The sequence below is a fragment of the Amblyraja radiata genome, chromosome 21 (assembly GCF_010909765.2).
Source record: "Amblyraja radiata isolate CabotCenter1 chromosome 21, sAmbRad1.1.pri, whole genome shotgun sequence".
In the NCBI taxonomy this organism is placed as follows: Eukaryota; Metazoa; Chordata; class Chondrichthyes; order Rajiformes; family Rajidae; genus Amblyraja; species Amblyraja radiata.
Window position 1 is genome coordinate 34,127,330 of NC_045976.1, and position 21,340 is coordinate 34,148,669.

The window sequence follows — 21,340 nt, forward strand, 5'->3', positions numbered from 1 at the left end:
ATCTTAGATGCAGATAATCCCTTACTCCAAAAGGATACGCATACCAATGTCAGCCTTATATTCCAGGCCAACATTCCGAACAGTCATTTGTCATGTTGGCCAGGTCAGGTCATTCGCATGCCTGACAGCAGACTCCAGAAAATGGTACTCTATTACAAATACTGTCGTGGAAGGAAATTACCAAGCAGACTGATAAAAACATTCAAAAATGTGCTCAAACTTAAACTTGTAGAGATGCAGCGCGGGAACATGCCCTTTGGCCCACCGAGCCCACGCTGACCAGCGATCACCCTGTACACTAGCACTATCCTACACACTAGGAACAATTTACTCAAAGCCAATTAACCTACAAACCTGTATGTCTTTGGAGTGTTGGAGGAAACCGGCACACCCGTGGTCACAGGGAGAATATGTAAACTCCGTTCAGACAGCACCCGTGGTCAGGACTGAACCTGGGTTTCTAGCGCAGTAAGGCAGCAACTCCACCGCTGCGCCACTGTACTGCCCACGAGAAACCTTCCTTTCAGTGGGAACCTTGAGAAACCTACGCTCAAATGCAATCTTCCACTGCTTCCTGGGAACCTCCATCTCTGCACTAATGATTAAAGAGGAGCATTTGAGATGGCTTCAAGAAATAGGTATGTTACAATACTTACATTCAGCGGCGCTGCAATTCTGCCACTGGCCATGTGCGCGATTTTGGCGCGTTTGAGGGGTGGGGGGGGGGGGGGCGGGGTTAAAGCGCTTTTTTTCCCGACTTGGTCCTGGATTACATTTGTTGGAGTGCAAGATGTTGCTAAAGAATCGTTCCGACGACCGTTCTGTGTGTTTTTAACAAATTCGCCCGACAACTTAATCGCTGGGGTCATTTTAAAATCAGCTTCTGAAGCCGTCAATGCCGACAACGGGGCTGGGTTTTACGTAGGGGACAGGTAAAAGAAAGTAGTTTATTTTTATGTATAAAAGTGTTTCTTAAGATGCATTTAATTCACATTTTAAGTTGCGAAACGGTAATTTCCCCCCCCCGAAGAACCGGCAGTGTATTTGCTGCCGATATGGGGACTAAAATCACCGCAACCGCAACGTTCCAAATGGTCCCATTCCAGAAAAACCCGCAGGCAAGTTGATTTAAATGGCCATTAATTTACAGGTATTAAACATTAAATTCCTTCTATTTGGCCTATAAACCCATGACAATGAGATTTAAAAATTACACAGAAGCAGCAAAAGGAGCCTATCACCTCAAACTACTCATCCACAATAACCTTGTTACATATCTGTAGAAATATCTGTTCCTACAGTAGCCTCATCAACCATCTCAGAACCCGCCATAGAAAAAAAAAAAAGAATGGTCGTTGGATTTTGCATTCATAATTGTCATTCAGATCCCAGCTGAAATATCTGAACAATGATGAATAGTACTGGGAAATGAAACTGAAGGTGTGTATCTTAAATGCTAGCGATACACAAAAGCCACCCACATACAGCCATATTTTCTTTTACAAATTGAGTACAACTCAATATAAAAATTGAAATAAAATGAATAAAACCTTTGCATGAGACATAATACCAATCTAATCGAATGACACATACACCAAGCTACAACTGAGTGCATATTGTACAGAACAGCACGATGGTCACAAGCATAATGTTCACCAGACATTAGGGCAACACTGATGATATAGAAAGTCTGCAGGTATTCTTTGAAAATATGGAGCACCAAAAGCTGGCACTTTAGCCCACAGCATGGAACAATTGCAATTGTACAATTTATGAAAAGATTTCACTCCATCCTAAATTGTATTAAAAATACCAAAAGCTTCCTTATGCCTTTAGGTGTCCCAGCCAATTGAGTGTTCAAAGTGTGTTCACATTACAAAAGTAATTTACTTATTTTTAAGTCAACCTCTCATTGAAAAAGGAAAAAAAGAACTGCACGTCTCACTAGGACCGAGAGATACAGAAAACCCTGTCTATTAGGATACAGCGCAGGAGCTTTGCATGGTGATGTTTAGATCTACGAAATTCGAGCCACTTGTACCGGGGCTCAAAAGTATTACCTCAAGTTGAATTTTTACTGATTTAGTGTCTTAATGTTTACTATAAAACAGCAAAATCCCAATAGATTAAGACCACTACAACATGTAGTGAAATTCAGTATACTGCAACATGGATTTGGGACTTTAAAACAATGATAGTATGTTGCAACTCTGTATTAACATGGAGTCAGGTCAAGGATGGTCAATTAAATCAAAAATGCAAGCCGAAGAGAATGTATTAAATCACAGTGGTACAGTGTTAGAGCTGCAGCCTCACAGTGCCAGTAGCCAGGTATGATCCTGGTCGGAGAGGCAGCTTTTCTCCGGGCTGCAGCTTCGACCCGTCTTCGCGGCCTACCAGCGGGCCTGGAGCGGCGTTTCCTGTCGCGGACCGCCCAGAACCTCGGCTTCGGTGGCGGCACAGCGCTGGAGCGCTATCGTGGAGCGGGCGATGCCTTGCCTGGGTCGCCGCGCTGGAGCTCCGGTGAGCTGAGACCGCCGGGAACAACATCGCGGAGCTGCGGGACTGTGGAGCGGCCAGCTGCGGGCGGCGGCGCCGAGCTTTACACCGAGAGCCTGGGATCTTGCGACGAGATCGCCAGTTGTGGAGCTCCAACCAGCGCGGCCTTGTCGGCTTCGGAAGCCACGGCCTCCAGTACGGAGGCGGCCGTTCCAGGGTTCCCAAGCCGCTGTGAGGACTCTCCCGACGCCGGAGCACCACCACCCGGCGAGAACGGCCAGGAACATCGGGCCTCCGTAGAGGCAACTGTGGAGGCCTCAATAGGCCCGACTATGGGTGAACTGGGGTTGGGAACTGGACTTTGTGCCTTCCCTCATGGTGGGAGCCATTGTGCGGGGATGTTCTTTGTGTTTAAGACTCTCATTGGTGTTATGTCTGTATTCTTTCTTTGTGTGCTGCAAAATGGCAAAAAGCATTTCACTTCATTACACCTCGGTGTATGTGAATGTGACCAATAAAATACCTTTGATACTTTTGTGTTGCCTGTGGGGAGTTGTATGTTCTCCTTGTGACCGCGTGGTTTTTTTCCGGGTGCTCTGGTTATCTCCCACATTCCAAAGACGTGCAAGTTTGTAGGGTTAATTCATGTCGAATGCAAAAGTGGGACAACTTGGACAAAATCATTAAACAAGTCTGCAAGGCAGGAATTAATGAAATTTAGTTCCCCAAATGGGACATCAATCAGCTCAACCGAAAATATGCTGGTGATGGTTGTCAAAAATGTGGATATATGGATTAAATATTAAGAGGTGGAAAACAGAAGGTAAAATATTAATGCCTTACTACATACATAAATGGTGTAGACAATGGTGAAGGCTCTCAACCTGACCAATTGAATTCCTCCAGCACTTTGTGATTTGCAGACAAGAGAAGGTCAGGTCAACAATAAACGTTTCAGGCACACCTTCAAGAAAGACAACTCAAGATATGCCCTTGGATATTTTATTTTTCCATCCTCAGAAAAAGATTCTGACTGGTTACCCTATCTAAACCCCGCATAATTTTATAAACTTCTATCGGGTTTCCTCTTGGACTTCAATGCTCCAGAGAAAACAATACAAGTTTGTCTAACCTGTTCTTAAAGCTTGCCCCATTGTGGGAATTGCAAGTACCTCAAGATCCTTTAGCTCATTATAAGTTTGAGTTTAGTTTGAGTGATTATGATGAAACTCGCATCTTCATCGAAACTCCTGGAAGCAACCAATGAAGATAACAAATTCTATCAAAACTGAGTAATGATCGATGCAAATTGCAAGGGGAGGGAAGCCAATTCTACTGGACTATTCAACATCATTTTAAAGGATAGAAACCTCTGACAGGGTGCAAACGGCAGAAAAGAAATAGAAAAGCCCAACTCCAACAGAACACTCTGTACAAATACGTAGACTATGATCATGCCATAATCAACAGTGCTGTGATAAAAAGGATAGATAGCATGACACCATCCTCAGTCCGGACGGACAAAGGCACCCACCCATTAGACCACGTCAGTGTTGAAGCAAAGGACAGCAAAGATGTCAGCATTAAGCTCATCATTGCAGGAGCCGATGAATAAGGATCAAGCACCACTAAATCTGTTTAATTGCTCTCACAACTACAGTGCCTGCCAAAATCAGCACGTGTAAAGCTAGAAGAATTACTGGAAGAGATTGATGAAAATTTGAGTTTCAACTGATTTGTTTTCCCTCCAGTGGCACGAATGAATGAATCTTTAATTGCACACAGTGAGCTGCTAAAACAATACAAAGCCAAGTCAGTCGCCGTAATATAAACCAAATTTATTCAATGTCGCTCAATCAGCAATATGGTATTTCTTAGTTAACATCACAAATACTAGAAAATACAACTAATAATTATCTTAGAACCTACTTTACCAAAAACAAAGTGAGTTGGTCTGAAGGGCCTGTTTCCATGCTGTATGACTATGAGTGGCAGCCTGTCAAGGCTGGGGCTGGAAAGGATGAGCACAGCAGCGAATCACCATTTACATTTGGGGCTCAGGATTGCTTTGGCTAGTACAGTGAGTACAGGCATTACTAGGGACTGACAGCAACTTCTCCATGTGTTGGCAGTCTGCCTGATCCGACGGTCCCTCTCATCACCTGCTTTAACTTACATTGGAAGTTTCTGCTTCTCTTTGCTTATACAACTCTCCCTAGCCCAGATTTCCCCTATATTAGGAAATGGTGGTTGCTGGCTACAAGGCTGGTTATCAAAGGAACCTCCAAGTAAAAGAGGAGAACACAATTCGTTGGTGGAATACCACTGGAGGGGTCAAAAATCGATATTCAGTTTCCATCCACTGGATGTGAGATCTGGCTGGAAGGAAAGCAAAGAAGGGGAATCCTACCCTGGTTCAGAGAATGGGAAAGACAGGCAAGAGAATTGAGAGATATGGAATAAAATTAAATGAATAATAATATCACTGCATTTTTTCCCCGTAAACATTTTTGAATTTAGAGTTCAATGACAAATGGTTCTTTTTCTTTAAGGTAGGAAAATAATTTACTGTGTTGTTCCCACCAGCAGCATGAGCAACCTTTGTCTTTTCTCTTGAAGCACATTCATCATCCAGACTTGGGCATACAGGACATAATTTCAAAGTGTTCGAAATGTAAAATGAAGCAAATAAGACTATCAAACATATACACAAGGTTAAGTAAAGTTTCTCTATCCTCGACTGACCCTCAGGATCTATGGTAATTTGCTTTCACTCTAGGTTTGTGATGTCCACGTCCATAACCTCCTGAAAGTGGCAACACAAGTAGATAAGAGTTTGGTTTTATTTGGAATATTGCAGGCAGTTCTAGTCACCCCATTACAGGAATGACAGAGGCTTTGGAAAAAGTGCACAAGACATTAACCAGAATGATACCTGGATTAGGGGGTATTAGCTACAGTGAGAAGATGGACAAACTTGGATTGTTTTCTGTGGTACGATGGAGGTTTCGAAGAGACCTGGTGGAAGTATATAAAATGATGAGAGTCATAGAGAGGATAGGCAGTCAGAACCGTTTCGCAGAATGGGAAAATCAAATGCTTGAGGGCATAGCTTTAAGATGGGAGGTGCAAAGCTTAACGGAGATGAGCAGAGCAACTTTTTTTTTAAAACACCGAGGGTAGTGAGTTTCTGGAATGCGCTGCCAGGTGTGGTGGTTGAGGCAGATGCAATAGTGGATTTTAAGAGACTTTTGGAAAGGTGCTTGGATATACAGGGAATGGAGAGTATGGATTATACACAGGTAGATTTAGAATAGTCCTGACATTATGGTCGCATGGACATTGTGGGCTGAAAGGCCTGTCCCTGTGCTGTATTGTTCTACGCTCTATGTCCAATGTGAATGACAAGCACATGTGAGAACTGCAGATGCTTCCACAGGAGCGCCCTGTGGGGTAGGTAGATCAAAAGTTTTAAGATGATACACCAGATTTCTTTGTTTCTATTGCATGAGCTCCAGGTTCTCAATAAGTTGATAAGATTGTTTCAAGAACCAAGCACGACCCTCAATTTCACTGTGAAAGTTACACAAAATCATTGCAAAAGATGAGTAGCACTCAAAAGACCGAGCTCCTATCAGTTTTCCTAATCAGAAAAGATGCCCAGACCTGCAGAAGTCTAAAACAGGGGTTCCCAACTTTTTTTGCCCCGTTTACCCCAGCAACTTTAATAGCACATAACAATATTATTTCACTTATTTATGAACTAATGATGAACAGAACCAAACACAGCCAGTCAATGAGTAAAAATATGTACAAATCCAGAATCAATAAATGTACCCCCTGGGTAGGCGAAATTTCCCTGGGTTGGGAGCCTTGGGCTAGAAGATCAGAATGGTACCTTGATATGTATCAAAAGAATCCACTTCATTTTCCTGACAAAGTATTCTCCAAGCAAAGTTTTGTGGAAACACACTGTCTACAGCTGGCATTCCAGAAATTCTTTTCAACTGGTAGGAAGTGATTTGGTGTAAAACTATTACTATTTTACAAGTACTAGGAGAAATTAAAAATGAATAGAACAAATTAAGCATTTTGACATTTCAGATGCAAGCCTACATCCTGCCACCCCCTGGCACATAACTGCGACATACCCATGAGGTTGCTTTGTCCCCTATCTATAGTGATTGCTACAGTGATGGGTCAGAAAATCAAAATTCCAGTGGCAAATATGGTCCAGGGGTTTGGAGAGGAGCGTGGTTGGAATTAGTGTTGTTGATGGAGCAACAGTCAATAAATGGGATCCTGGCATAGTGTTCTTGTTATCCAGATATTCTCGGGATGAGAACGGCCAGAAAGATGGTGTCTGCTGTGGACCTGTTGTGATGGTAGGTGAACTGCAAGTGGATGTAGGCTTTCTTGGAAGGCTGGAATTATTATACACAACAGCCTAATCGCTCAAAGCACTGGATGATGGATATCAGAGACACGAGTCTTCAGGAACAGTGGTCATTAAGGTACACCACCTTGTTTGTCACTATTTTATGGCACTATAATGATCGCAATCGTCTTAAACTATGTGGAAATATCAGACTGGAGTCGGGAATGGATAAAGATGCCTGTAAACATTTCTGTAATCTGGTCCACACATGGCTTATCTTCTACTTTAAATCCAGATTCTTGCTGATCATCATAGCCAAAAAGACTATGTACACTTAGAATTTTATAGGCACAAAATGGAAATCAAATCAAAATGGAAATCTGACTGAAAATGCTGATACATTCAGCCCACATATGGAGAAAATACATTTAGTAAAGAGGACACAGAGATTATTGGTCTAGAAAAACATTCCACAATAAAACAGAAGCAACAATGCAAATAATACAGATTAATAGGAACAAAGGGAAAGACAAGAGTGACCAAACAGATCAATCAATCTCTAAAGATTCAAAATAACTAAATCAAAAGATACGTGTTTTGTAAAGTTCGGCAAAAACCATCAGGTTGATTGATCACAGCATGTGAACCATTAAGTCACATTGCCTGATGGGGGAAATAGGCAATAAAACACATATCCCTGGCATCAAGAGGCTTGACATGATCGATTTGTAATTGGTCAACTGCGAAGAATAAGCATACTTCAGCAGAAAAAAATATATATAAAAAGGAACAGTACAGAGAAAAATCAGACCGTGTGGTGTTGGGCCTGACAAGATAAAGTTGTCAATATTAACAGAACATTGACAACCCAAAAGTATGCTATTTGTCCCATTGCATTCACACTGGTCAAAATAATCTATGCAATCTAATCCCACTTTCCAGCATTAGGTCCATAATCCTGCAGGTCATAGATATTCAAGTACCCTGATCCATAAAACTGCCAACCTAAAACGTCACCTGTCCATTCCCTCCACGGGTACTGTCCAGTTACTCCAGCACTTTGGGTTTTGCTCAGTAACAACATAGCTGGTCTTTTATCCAGTCCTGTGCAAGAGATCTGGGGACTAGACTCAGCTGAAGAACCAAAGAGCTAGGGCTGTTGTTCAGTTCCAGGTCCAGGTCCAGGTTCATATCCAAGTTTTCCAGTAGTTCCATATATATATATAATAATAAAACATCAGGTGCCAGTGTGCCATTTTATACCAGGGATGCAGTTTTATGGATCAGGGTGTCGTTAATAATTTCGGAAACATTGGATAGTTGATGCAAGCGCTCTGGACCATACGATTTGAGTTATATCCCTGCTGCAGCCTCACTGCTAGATTTCACTTGTACAACTTTGGGATGTGAGAGAGAACCAAAGGACCTGGGGGAGAAACACAGAGTCATCGGGCGACGACAGTGTTACATGTGCTAATCAATGAGAATACTGCCGGGAAAGGAAAAGTTTTAGTTGATAGGAAAAGCTGTTATTTGCTTTATAGCAAGAGGTTGAGGAGGGAAAAAAAGAAGTTCGCAGGACAGGCAGCAATATGGAGGTAAAGAGTTGGTCGATGTGTTGGGTTGAGAATCTGTGTCAGGTTGAAGAGGGATTAATGTAAGGTTTCTGAAAAATGTGGGGCCTTTATGGACACTTATCGCTAAGCAGAGGACTGAAAAATATTAGAGATGAAAGAATTAGTGGGGAGATGGAGGGAAAATTGTGTTAGTAGCTGTGAGACCCTCTTCATATTTAAAAGTACTCTAAATGTACTTGTACAGGCCCTATCAATTGCCAGGCTAGGTCCCGTCCCCACCTCTCTTTTCCAGCTTTATACCCAATCAGTCTGAAGGGTCCCGACCTGAAACACAGTCTGTCCATTCCCTCCATAGATGCTGCATGACCCATTGAGTTCTTCCAATATTTTGTGCTTTGCTTAAGGTTCGTGCAGCTTCTTGCATAGCCACTGTTCTAGGTCAAAGGACACAAGCAGTACCTGGATAAAGCAATGAAATCAGTCCAGCACAGCTTGAACCAGCCCAGAGTATTTAAGCAGAACGTACATCGAAGTCAGGTATTTACGCTGCAGCCTCAAGCCTCCAGCCTCAAAGTGAACAGTAGCAGTTTGGGGAGGTGCTAGGGTTATCGATACATACAATTATCTGCTTCAACCTCACTCCACAACTGTCTCGATTGCCAGAGCTTAGAGTGGACTGCCACTCCTTTTAATGTGCTACAGCCTCCCCACCAAGCTCTAATAATCTTTTTAGTTACTGGACATGAAAATTGACATCCACTGCCAATGTCACACAGAACTTCTCATTTTCCTTTTTGACAACGAGTGCGGCGTATACCAGTTTGTTGGCAACACTATCTCAATCTCATTGTGAATGCAATATTGGTGGAACAAAATCCTGATAACCCTGCCCCCTCAAAGAAATTCAGTCATCACATGACTGCACTCTACTCAAGCTGGAATAACTAATAATGTAAGGCTCTGTGTTGTACACTGCCACTTTAATGTTAGTTTGTGTTAAATGTGCATGAACATTCTTCCAATTCCTCGAGCTTCAAAATTCAGTGTATGCAAGGCAGACAACAATGACAAAACACAATTCACTGGTGCAGGTAATTCAAAATCACAATCCCCAAGTGAAAAAATACTAAAAGTCAGAGCCAGAACAGCACAGAAACAGGCCCTTCAGCCTGTTAAATTTATTTTAAAAGTTGCCATTGTATGCACCTCAAAAAATACTGTCCCACTCAATTTTTCCTCCTACCACAACCACTCTTAAAGCACGAGTTAACCTGATGAATCAACATTTGTCACCTTCAGAACAAAGCAGAACCTTTCCAAAGAAACCAAAATGGAACATCACTCTGGGCATCATCTCACCACGGCTGTGCACAATTGCAGCTGCCCCATGTAACATCTTCCTAATCATTCATTGCAACAGCACGTGTTTCTGCAGTTCAAATACATATTTTATTTTATACACGTTCTGCATATTACATACTGTAACGGCACAACCCCCCCTTCAGGTCACTCCGATCTCCATCACCGGTCGACAGGCAGGAGGAAGCCCATGATCAGCACCACAAACAATGCCCCATTGACAGAAATCAACGGCTCTGGAGTAAACCGAGGCCACAGCTGGGTCCAATGAGTGGATCAATTCACCTGCACCTCGTCAGCCCTACTCTCTTATAAACCCAGGAGATCCAGCCAGGAGAGAGAAAAGAGGGCAGGAAAAGGAGAGAGTGAAAGATCTCCTGCTAACTGTTTTCCCATGCTCAGAAAAAAACTGAGCCACCCCGACAAACCTGAGACCGTCAGCCCTTCAAAGCCCCGGGGAAGCTGACAAATCCAGGATGCCTGTGCCTCCTCATTGATGATGAGGGATTGTGCCCTTGAGCGGACCTGAACCTTGGACACTACTGTTTGGCATTGGAAATAGAGCCTATATCGCCAGTTCACATTACTGCGAGTGCCAGTGTGGTCATTGCTGATCTGGCGTCATGACTGACACAATAGTTTAGTTCTCACCACAAAAAGGAAGAACAGTTCCAGGTGACCCCTGTGTTACAATTGTTCAGATAAAATTTGCTCTTAGTAGAATTCACAAATTACTACCCAAAAATTTGAGGAATAGAATAACATTAGTTCTCATGTAATCTGGGTGGGGGTGAGGGAATTACTTGAGTCACTCTTTTGTGTTCAACTGTTTCTTGATGCATGCGCAGATTATGCAGCCTCGTGTTATGCAAAATTGTGATACAAAACATTTTCAAGGACTGCACAAGCACCTCACCCCCGCAAATACATGAGGGTCACCCAGTATTGATTATCCAATACAAAGTCTACAATTGCCATGCTGGAATTCAAACATATGACTTAATAATTTGTCTCAGAATGCTCCCACTTAAACTGGCACGGTAAAGAATATCAAAGTTAATCAATGATCACAACGCAGATTTGGTTAAAAATGCACCAATGGCAATGCAGAGCTGGATCCAGACATCCACTGAATTTGCGGGACCTTCTATTGGACTGAGTCAGGATTATAATTCCACATCTCAAATAGCAAAAGCGTGACCCATTGTGAGTACAACAGTATGCACATGATGATGTTATCAACACAGGAGGTACTTCAGCTCTTTCATGGGCACTCGACTGTAATAATTTAACAATCACCCACTGATTTTGTACCATTGAAATCACAGTTCACTAACTCAGTCCACATCTGTTAAATGAATACCCCTGCTAACTGCCTAACTATATTTGTTAAATGAGCTATGAAAATGATATTAGCAAGGATACATAAGAATTAAATAATCCATCTAGTCTCTGCGAGAGGTGTCTCAGAAGTGCAGTCCTGCTCAAGCATGAATTTGTAAGTACAATGCATTGGCAGGTGGTGCACACCACATCTCCAACTATTGTTATTAAAGATAGTTATTTTTTAATAGATTAATAATAAAGCATTTATTATAAATATATTCTCTATACGTTAATTTTTATAGTCTCCCTTTCAATTTTTGTTGAAAATACAAGCTGAATGTAAATAAGGAGGGTCAACTGGGTCTCGCTAAAATAAACCAACCATTGAAGTTCCATCCATTATAAACTGGGTCAAAAGAGGAATTGAATGCACATTAAAACATGTTCAGTAATTATTAGGCAATGGAATGAAGCACGACTGAACTCTGTCCCGGTATGGAAGTCTAGAAGGAAACAGGCGTGGTGGAAGCAAATTAAATGCAAGAGGAGAGAGATGCATATGTTCAAGGTCAATTGGTGTGAAACTCTAAAATGAAACGTTGAAAGTCAATCTGAAGCGAACCAACCGGAAACAATCTTGACCTCAAACAGTTCATTGGAAAAAATGCATCACATGGACAACTAATGGAGATTATGCACCATTTCCCTAATTTTTATTTTAGAAAAAGTATTGTGTGGTGCCACTTATGACATTGGATACCATGAAAGAAATAACAGCAATATAACACATCAGTTGAAGCTGAAACGCTAAAACTAATGTTTTTTTTGCTTATGCATAATGTATGCATTTCATTTCATCGAAATCCATTAGACTGCAGAGGTCAAAACTGGGCAAAGAAATGGGACATGAAAGAGGATAAGTTCATAATCAAATTTAGTTAAGTTTTATATACAGAAGTCAAAAAAACGATTTTTATAAAGTTAATCTGCAGCTAACAAACTGTCTGCCAATGGCAGTTTATCAGTTAATTAGGCAGTTTATTAGAATTTGTTACCTTGTAATGATATCCGTGGTTGGGCCATGTATGCAAGTTGAATGAATAAGCATCACTAATGCCAACAACCTAAACCAAGATCTTCAATATTAGGAAACCAAATCAAAGTGTGATATCATAGGAAGAAGGAAGCAGGCACAGAGCATGGTTATTTACACCATCTTAGAGGGGTTAACATAGAAACATAGAAAATAGGTGCAGGAGTAGGGCATTCAGTCCTTTGAGCTAGCACCGCCATTCAATATGATCATGGCTGATCATCCAAAATCTGTACCCCGTTCCGGCTTTTTCCCCATATCCCTTGAGTCCCTTAACCCTAAGAGCTAAATATAACTCTCTCTTGAAAACATCCAGTGAATTGGCCTCCACTGCCTTCTGTGGCAGAGAATTACACAGATTCACAACTCTCTGGGTGAAAAAGGTTTTCCTCACCTCAGTCCTAAATGGCCTGCCCCTTATTCTTAGACTGTGATCCCTAGTTGTGTACTCCCCCAACACCGGAAACATTTTTCCCGCATCCACTCTGACCAATCCTCTAAGAATTGTATATGTTTCTATAAGATCAACTCTCATTCTTCTAAATTCCAGCGAATTCAAGCCCAGTCGACCCATTCTTTCATCATATGTCAGTCCTGCCATCCCGGGAATTAACATGGTAAACCTATGCTGCACTCCCTCAATCGCAATAATGTCCCTCAAATTAGGAGACCAAAACTGCACACAATCCTCCAGGTGTGGTCTCACCAGGGCCCTGTACAACTGCAGAAGGACCTCTTTTCTCCAATACTCTCCAATACTCAACTCCTCTCGTTTTGAAGGCCAACATGCCATTAGCTTTCTTCACTGCCTGCTGTACCTGTATGTTTACTTTCAGTGACTGATGTACTAGGACATCAGATGCCTCGGCAGCCAAATTTGCCCCCTGCGACCAGGGCTCCAGTACTCTGGCCCGGTCAGAGCTGGCAGATCCGCTCCCATGGACAACTTCCGAGCAACTTTACAGGCCTTCTCAGCGGCTGAAGCAGACCGTTCCAGAACCCTTGGACTCCTCTCGGAGGCTGTGACCTCTGTTGGTCGGGTTAAACAGATAATCCGAAAAGTCTCTGGAATTAAGGGTAAAGGAAATTTGGTGGTTGACCTGAATGTGAAATTCACAGCCTGGAACTGAGAGTGATGGAAGCAAAGTCACTGACAGCATTTAAAGTGTGTGTGGACAAGCACATGAATTGCACATAGAAGGCTATGAGTAAGTACTGGAAGATGGGATTGATGCAGATGATGCCCACTGGTCGGCCAAATGGCCAGTGTCCACGCAGTATGACTCTATGACTACTAAACTAGATTAACTCGACTAAAAGGTAATTACAAATTTATAAACAGCCGGATGAAAACCTGCATTTAGAAAATATATTTGCATGGATAGACAACTGCCTAACTGATTGAAAACAGCCGGGATTAATGCATCATTTTCAGGTTGGCAAGCTGTAACCAGTAGAGTGCCACAGGGATCAGTTCCAAACCCTCATCTAATTATGCTATATTAATGGCTCGGATGAAGGGAATGAGTGTATTGCAACCAAATTTTCTGATGAAAATATAGATGGAAAAGCTTGGTGCGAGAAGGGCAAAAAAGAGAAGTGGTCAGAATAAATGACTGAGCAAAATATGGGTAGATGAGTGGTGTCGGTTTCTTCCTAGTTTTCCATGTCTAGATAATATTAGAATTTGGTGCCTATAAAGTTGGAGTAGTATAGCATGTAAACCGGCCCTTCAGCCCACCTTGTCCATGCCAACCACGTTGGCAAACTGGGCAGGTCCTACTTGCCTGCATTAGGCCAAAAGCATCCAAATTCTTCCTATCCATATATCTGTGTGAAACACCCCCCCCCCCCCCCCCCCCCCCCACACATCTCCTTCACCCCCTGTGCCACACTTGGACACACATTTATTTCTCCCTTCCCTCTCTCATCTCTCATTGCACCTACGCTCCTTCCTCTAGCTTCACAATTCATCGACCCTTTTGTCTCATACCTTCTGCTTTTTCATCTCTGGCCTTTATTTATCCATCTACGTATCAAAAGCTCCCCTCGCCTGAATCAACCTATTTCTTGCCAAGTTTTGTCCTACACCTACACCTACACCTACACCTACACACACCACACACCACACACACACACACACACACACAAACTCAGTCTGAAGAAATGTCCCAAACTGAAATGTCATCTATCCATGTTCCCCAGAGATGCTGTCTGACCCACTGAGTTATTTTTGTAAACCAGCATCTACAGTTCATAAATGCAAATCAATAAGTACTTTAATCCCATATAAAGAATAGTTATTTTGTTGAGTTCTGGTGAGTTAATGAAACAGAGTCCAAGTCTCATTACTCTTTATCATTACACGAGAGGACCAGCAAAAAGTTAGGTACTTTTTCCATATTATAATCTATATGCTTGTTAAATACACAACTCATTTTGTGTGGTTATGAGTTGGTAATTAATACATTTCAAAAACAGAGGTCATATAATAACCCCAAATTTTACTAGACTTAATTCCATAACTGAACATTAAGTGAAACAGCAAAGCCTTTCAATTTATTGGATATTATTACATCTATAAACACTTGGAACCACTGAATTAGACTGCAGCATAACTTGAAAATAGACACAAAATGCTGGAGTAACTCAGCGGGACAGGCAAATCTCTGGAGAGAAGGATTGGGTGAGGTTTCGGGTTGAGACCCTTCTTCAGACTCGAAAACATCCTTTATTCTTCATCTTATTAGCATTAAAACTGCCACTAAAGAATCCCTTAAATAAGATAATGACTTAAAATAATAACTTGGTGATTAATATTAACTTCAAGAATGAGAAACTGTAAATGTCTTGCACAATAGTCATCCTTGGGGCTAGTTTGAAAAAAATGAAATGTTCAGTGATATGTCTTATTGGTAAGGACATGCCAGTGACAATTATTTTTCCATCCTCCTTCACAGCTTTTAGCTGAAGCCCTACTTGCTTTGAGTTTGTATTTTAAGACCGGAGGAACAAATCAAGAAAGATTATATTTGACGACAGGGTACGACCACAGTTCTCAGCCAGCAGAGTTACAAAGTGAGTGGCAGCTTTTAGATCAGCATCCCATCACATAAGGAAATTCATCTGACTATTCACTGAAGTCTGCTCATTGGCTCACTGGGCCTCAGTCTGATATGAGATGATTATTTCTCTCAACTTTGATTTAAAGGTAAAGGCTCCAAGCAAACAATAGAATGCAAGATTTGAGGCTACGCACATCTTCCAGCCAGTTCCTGCTCAATGCACGATAAAAACTTAATGATGCCTGGATAGCACACAGAACAATGGTTTTCACTCTATTTCGGTACACACGACAATAAACAAACCAATATTAATACCCTACAGCATTCACCTTATTGTTGTGACGTTAGCTACACCCCACCAGAAACCATTCTCAACCTTTATATGAGAAGACATTTCCGTACAATTTTGCTCTTTTCAATTGGAGAAAATACCTGGTTCCATTTGGCACCTCTCCACATCTGATACTAAACAATGAAACAGGAAGTTGGATGATTATTTCAAACCAAATAGAACTAGAAAATCTTGAATAGAAATGAGTTGAAGCAGAAATGATGAATGTTAAATAATTCATGAAGTAAAGGAAGATATTCAAAAGTAAAAAATAGCACTAAGTTTCAATTATCCTTTTAGTAACTTACCATTTTACCTGCAAGAAATTTGCAGGAGTGAGATTACCAGCATAACAGTGGAGGAAGAGGTAATGTTTTATGTAAAAGAATATTCATCTGAACTGCTGTCCATGAACTCTTGCAGGTGCTCGGCCTCTTTCTACCAGCTTTCTCTCCTAAAAGATAGCAGCTCTCCAATCCTTGCTGCTCACAGTTCTCATTGCATTCTATTACATAATTTCTTTGCTTTATAGGCCAATAAGTTACACAGAAATAAAATAATTAGGTCTATAAATTCTCTTTCTGTCACCCTGGGACATGGGTCACTTCACCAAGGCATTATACGATTGCCATATGTCATTACTACTTCAACCCAGTGACGTGCGGTGAGGCCAATGGCTGGGGAGGCACTGGCTTCTACCCCATCCTAACTTAGTGGTGTGTGTGTGTGTGTGTGTGTGTGCGTGTGCGTGTGCGTGTGCGTGCGTGTGTGTTAGTTGTCTCTGCGTGATGTGTCTGGGAGGAAAGGAGAGAAGGGAGGAAGGAGAGAAGGGAGGAAGGAGAGAAGGGAGGGAGGGAAGTAGAGAAAGAAGGGAGGGAGGGAAGGAGAGAAAGAAGGGAGGGAAGGAGAGAAGGGAAAAGAGAGAGAAGAAGGAGGGAAGGGAGGGAGGGAGGGGAGGGAGGGAGGGGGGGGGGGAGGGAGGGAGGGAGGGAGGGAGGGAGGGAGGGAGGGAGGGAGGGAGGGAGGGAGGGAGGGAGGGAGGGAGGGAGGGAGGGAAGAAGGGAGGGGAGAGGCCGGCGACGGGAGTGGATGCCGGGGTCCCGAGTCGAGAGTAGATTACTCCAGCGTGGGGCCCAATTGGGAGCACTCAGCAGCCCAGAGCCTCCGAATCGGCCGCTACAAATCAACGAATCAACCTACCAGTCTGCGCCGCTGCTGTTGAAGCTAGCTAATGCGGAGGGAGAGTGAGGCAGCGTCAATTACGTGAGCCTACGTAAATGACGCTCGCTCTCCCTCTAATGGGCTCAAGACACGCCCCCTTGTGAGGCAGACGTGATAGCTGCCTCCCCTGGTGCTTTTTCATTGCAGTTTTATGTGAGACCAGTGAGCACAAATGTAATATATTTACATGTGAAATAAGCAATCTGGACTATGGAAGGTGAGGACATGTAATGAAGGGGTTTACACACATTACATTGGTAACATGCATAGGGATAGTAACAGGCACACACTTATTGCCCGCGTTCCATGCCGTTTCTGAGGGGCTGCGCAATCAGAGGGGAGGCTCAGCTCGTCGCTGCCTCACCTCTCATCTCTTCTTGTATTTGCAGCGGAGCTGTGCAAATTTGGCGATTTTGACTACAAAAAATAATTAGATTCATATAGAAATGACATTTATTACACAGATCAGTGGAAAAATCTTTATATTTATTTGATTTTATTATTATTTTTCTTTACTTTTCTTAACAGCTATTTTCATTGAGAGTATGACAGGTGAGGCTCTGCCTGCACGTCCCTGCTTCAAACACATTTCTTTAATTTCACACTACCATTGCCACCTCTGCTTTCAGCTGTTCCTTTCTTCAATCGCCACACTTATTCATCCTCTTAAGATGCAGCGCACACGTAGTAATCAATCGCAGGGTTCCTTTGGTGTCAATTGTTTGATTGTGTAACTGTTAAACTTGTATGACATTAAACTCCCTACTTGGTTGAAACTATAGTTATTGTTCTCACAATCCACAGCTTCATTGATCAAAGAAAGGGGTGAAGAAACAGATTCAGTTGAAAGAACATTGTTGATAACATCAAACTCATGGGATCCATATCACAAAGTCAAATATCATCAAAATCTTCAGAATTTAAAATATTTGCACATACCATTAATCACATCATTGATCCAGCAGGAGATAAAACCAATCTCTTCAAATGAATTATTTTACCAGGAAAATTTTCATACTTAAATACAAGGAACAATCTCCAAATTAAATGTATATTTTCACATCATGTCCAACATGATGCTATATTAAACCAATCCCGCCTAGCTGCACATGATCCACATACCTGCATATTTGTGCATTTATTGAAAATGCCATAAATGGCATTATTGTTTCTTCTTCATCATCGTTTCTGGTAGTGCGCTCCAGGCATCTGCCACTCTCTGCATTAAAAAACGTTCCCCGCACATCTCCTTCAAACGTCTTGTACCTCTTGCCGCACTTAACTTAAAGTTATGCTCTTTAGTATTTGACATTTTAGTTTAGTTTATTATTGTCAAGTGTACTTGGGTACAGTGAAAAGATTTTTGTTGTGTGATATCCAGTCAAAGAAAAGACTAAACAGGATTACAATCACGCCATCCACAGTGTCCAGATACAAGATAATGGTTATAATAAAGTCAAATCTTCCATTTTCCCCAAAATTTCAATCATCATTTACCTGGCCTCTGCAGCAAGTAGCTCATCATAGTGGGAGGATCGTTGATCATCATCTTGTCGATAACGGATAACTGTGGCAAGGCCTTTACTCACTAGGGCTTCCGCAGTGTTACTGAAATAGAACAGAAACAGTTACTAAGAAGCCATACATTTACGAGTGAAGAAAAAAATGTTAAGTACAAGAAAGATAATATACTCATGACCTAATAACTCCACGGTTAATTGTTAGGATTCTGCAAATTCAAGTAAATTTCCAAATTTTCATATTTCTATAACCTATTACATCTTATCAGTTTTTCTCAAAGGAAATGTTCTCAATGTTGTGGGTTCAACCCTGCTCCTGCAGTTTAGCACTTATCCAGGTTGCTCATTCACTCCAGTCAAAGGTACGATTTATCTAATAACATTTAAAATTAGGCAAGGTACCTACAAACTACTGAAAAGAATATACAAGTTCAATCTATGCATAAAGTCAATAGGCCTGACTTTGGGGTGAACATGGGGTGGCCTTGTCGGCTTCGGCAGCCGCGGGCTCCAACCAGGAAGCGGCCGTTCCAGGTGGCCCAGCCGCCGAAAGGACTCTCCCGACGCCGGGGCAAGACCACCCGGTGAGAACGGCCAGGGACATCGGGCCTCCGTAGAGGCAATTGCGGTGGCCTCAATAGGCCTGACTTTGGGATGAACATGGGGTGGGGACTGGACATTGTGCCTTCCTCCACAGTGCTATCCACTGTGGGGGGATGATTTTTGTCTAATTGTAGTCCTGTAGGTCTGTGTCCAAGATGGCTGCCGTGAAGAGAGAGTGGACGCTGGCGCGCTTTGGCTGCCGCTGCTCTCTCTTCACACTGTGTTTTTGATTTTCTGTTTTTGGATTGAATTCTGTTTTTAATTTGTGTCTCTGTGATGTCTTTATTACTTGTTATATTCCGATTATATGTTTTTATTCCGATTACTATGTAAGGTGTCCTTGAGATGTCTGAAAGGCGCCCATTAAATAAAATTTATTATTATTATTATATACAAATACTTGGGATCACTGAAGATACGTATCAAAACGCTACCTCTTCCCCACAGGGATTTTATATCAGGAGAGTACATTGTTCAGCCCAAGCAGAACACAGAAGCTTGATTGTTGTCAAGTGAACCAAGGTAATAAGTTATATGCTTCAAACACAATGAGTGTTGGGAATTTGTGGCACAATTGAATAAGTGTACTGCCAACTGAATTATCATGGTCTGGTTACTGCTCTATTAAATTATTTTACAAGGCAGCACTTGCAAGCGAATTTGTGTATGCATGTTATGCACTATATAAACACTGGTTTGTATCTCTACTCTGCCATGGTGGGAAAGAATATATATTTCAAGCTATTGATAGGTTAAGCACTGCCAGCAGTAAATTGCATAAATTCAATTACCCTCACATAATAATTGGCTGTGTTCTCTCCAGAGAGGCATGAGTATTGGAAAAGATAACTCCAATGGAATCCTCCTCCTTATAAATGGCTTAAAACATAGCCATATAATAACCAACACCTTGTTCTATCAGAGACAATTACATGATTCTATGTCAGCACCTGGTTCAAAAATAACTTGCATTGGAAAGGTCACAATGGGTCATGGGAAAAAATAATAATTATGAGCAACTTAAGACCATGATGTAGTATGAAGCCCATGACCCAAAGACTAGATAGTGGTGATAAAGAGATCTAGCAACTCTTCAATATCCATGACATTGCATAGATTCTTCATATCCCATCAAGACTATGTACAGCCCAAACTCTGAAGGACACAGGAAAGCTTATCAAGGATAAGGATGCCGCCTAGAACGAGCAAGTTGAAGAATTGGACTTTGATTTCATTCCTCTGTAAACTATCTGGTTCAGACCTCTGAAAGCAACTAGGTAACTGTTGGAGATAGAATACCAAATTAAGTTCCAATAAAAAATGAGAGAAGCTTCAGCCACATTAGACTGAGAATCCGAAAAAAGGACCTCAGGAGCCTCAGACATGCCTGCTTTCTGCCATGGAAAATGTGTAAAGGGCCTGTCCCACGAGCATGCGTCTAGCACGGACGCGGAGTTCACGCTAAGCTCACGGTAAGTACGCGCTAAGCACGCGCTAAGCTCGCGCAAAGTTTGCGCGTGACGTAATTTACGTCATACTCACCAATCAGCTGGGCAGGAGGCGGGCCGACTGGAAGAGTCGCACGGCACCTGGCGGTGACGTCATCACGCAATGGCACGCCGGGAGGTGACGTCATCACGCAACGCCACGCGCTAGGCGTACGCAGTCAAGATGCTGTGTACGACGTCAAGACGCTGCATACGACGTCAAGATACTGCATACGCCGTCGAGACGCTGCGTCCGCCCTCAATGCGCCTGCGGGCCGACAGGCCGTTGGTGCGCGATGATTTCAGACAGTGCGGGATTTTCGGAGCCCCGCGCGATGTCGGGACCAGCCCCGCACAACTCCATACGCCTCCGCGGTTCGAAGTGGGACCGGCCCCTTGCGGCCGTACGCCTCAAGCGACCACGTTTGGTCGCGCTAGATGCATGCTGGTGGGACAGGTCCTTGCCTACCACCACCTTCAAGTGGGTGAGCTGTTGCTCTCCAAACTAGTGTGGATTTCATCCATTCGGATAGCAATGATTTTTATTGTTCCAAAAAAGTTGAGTATTTTTAAGATAATAATAATAATAATAATAAATTTTATTTATGGGCGCCTTTCAAGAGTCTCAAGGACACCTGAAGAAAGAAAGATACTGCTAACAGCATCAATCATTATACACGGCATTTATGACCTTGCATTCGTTTCTGAACCCAGCAACTGAGAATGACTATGGACAGAAAAAGTCAGTCTGAGGAAGGATCCTGACCCCAAACGTTGTCTGTCCACACATGCTGCCTGACCTGCCGAGTTCCTCCAGCACTTTGTTTTACACTCAAGATTCCAACATTTGCCGATTCTAGCATCATCACGACGATGGTGAA

The 21,340-nt window shown here is 42.4% G+C and overlaps 1 protein-coding gene across 1 annotated transcript in view; it reads right to left on the minus strand.

Annotated features, from left to right (window-relative positions):
* Window positions 1-21,340, minus strand: part of snd1 (staphylococcal nuclease and tudor domain containing 1) — a 778,779-nt gene that overhangs the window by 559,339 nt on the left and 198,100 nt on the right. The window contains exon 13 of the mRNA XM_033040015.1: window positions 18,347-18,457. Coding sequence (XP_032895906.1) covers window positions 18,347-18,457 — 111 coding nt within the window. The remainder of the gene's footprint in view (window positions 1-18,346; window positions 18,458-21,340) is intronic.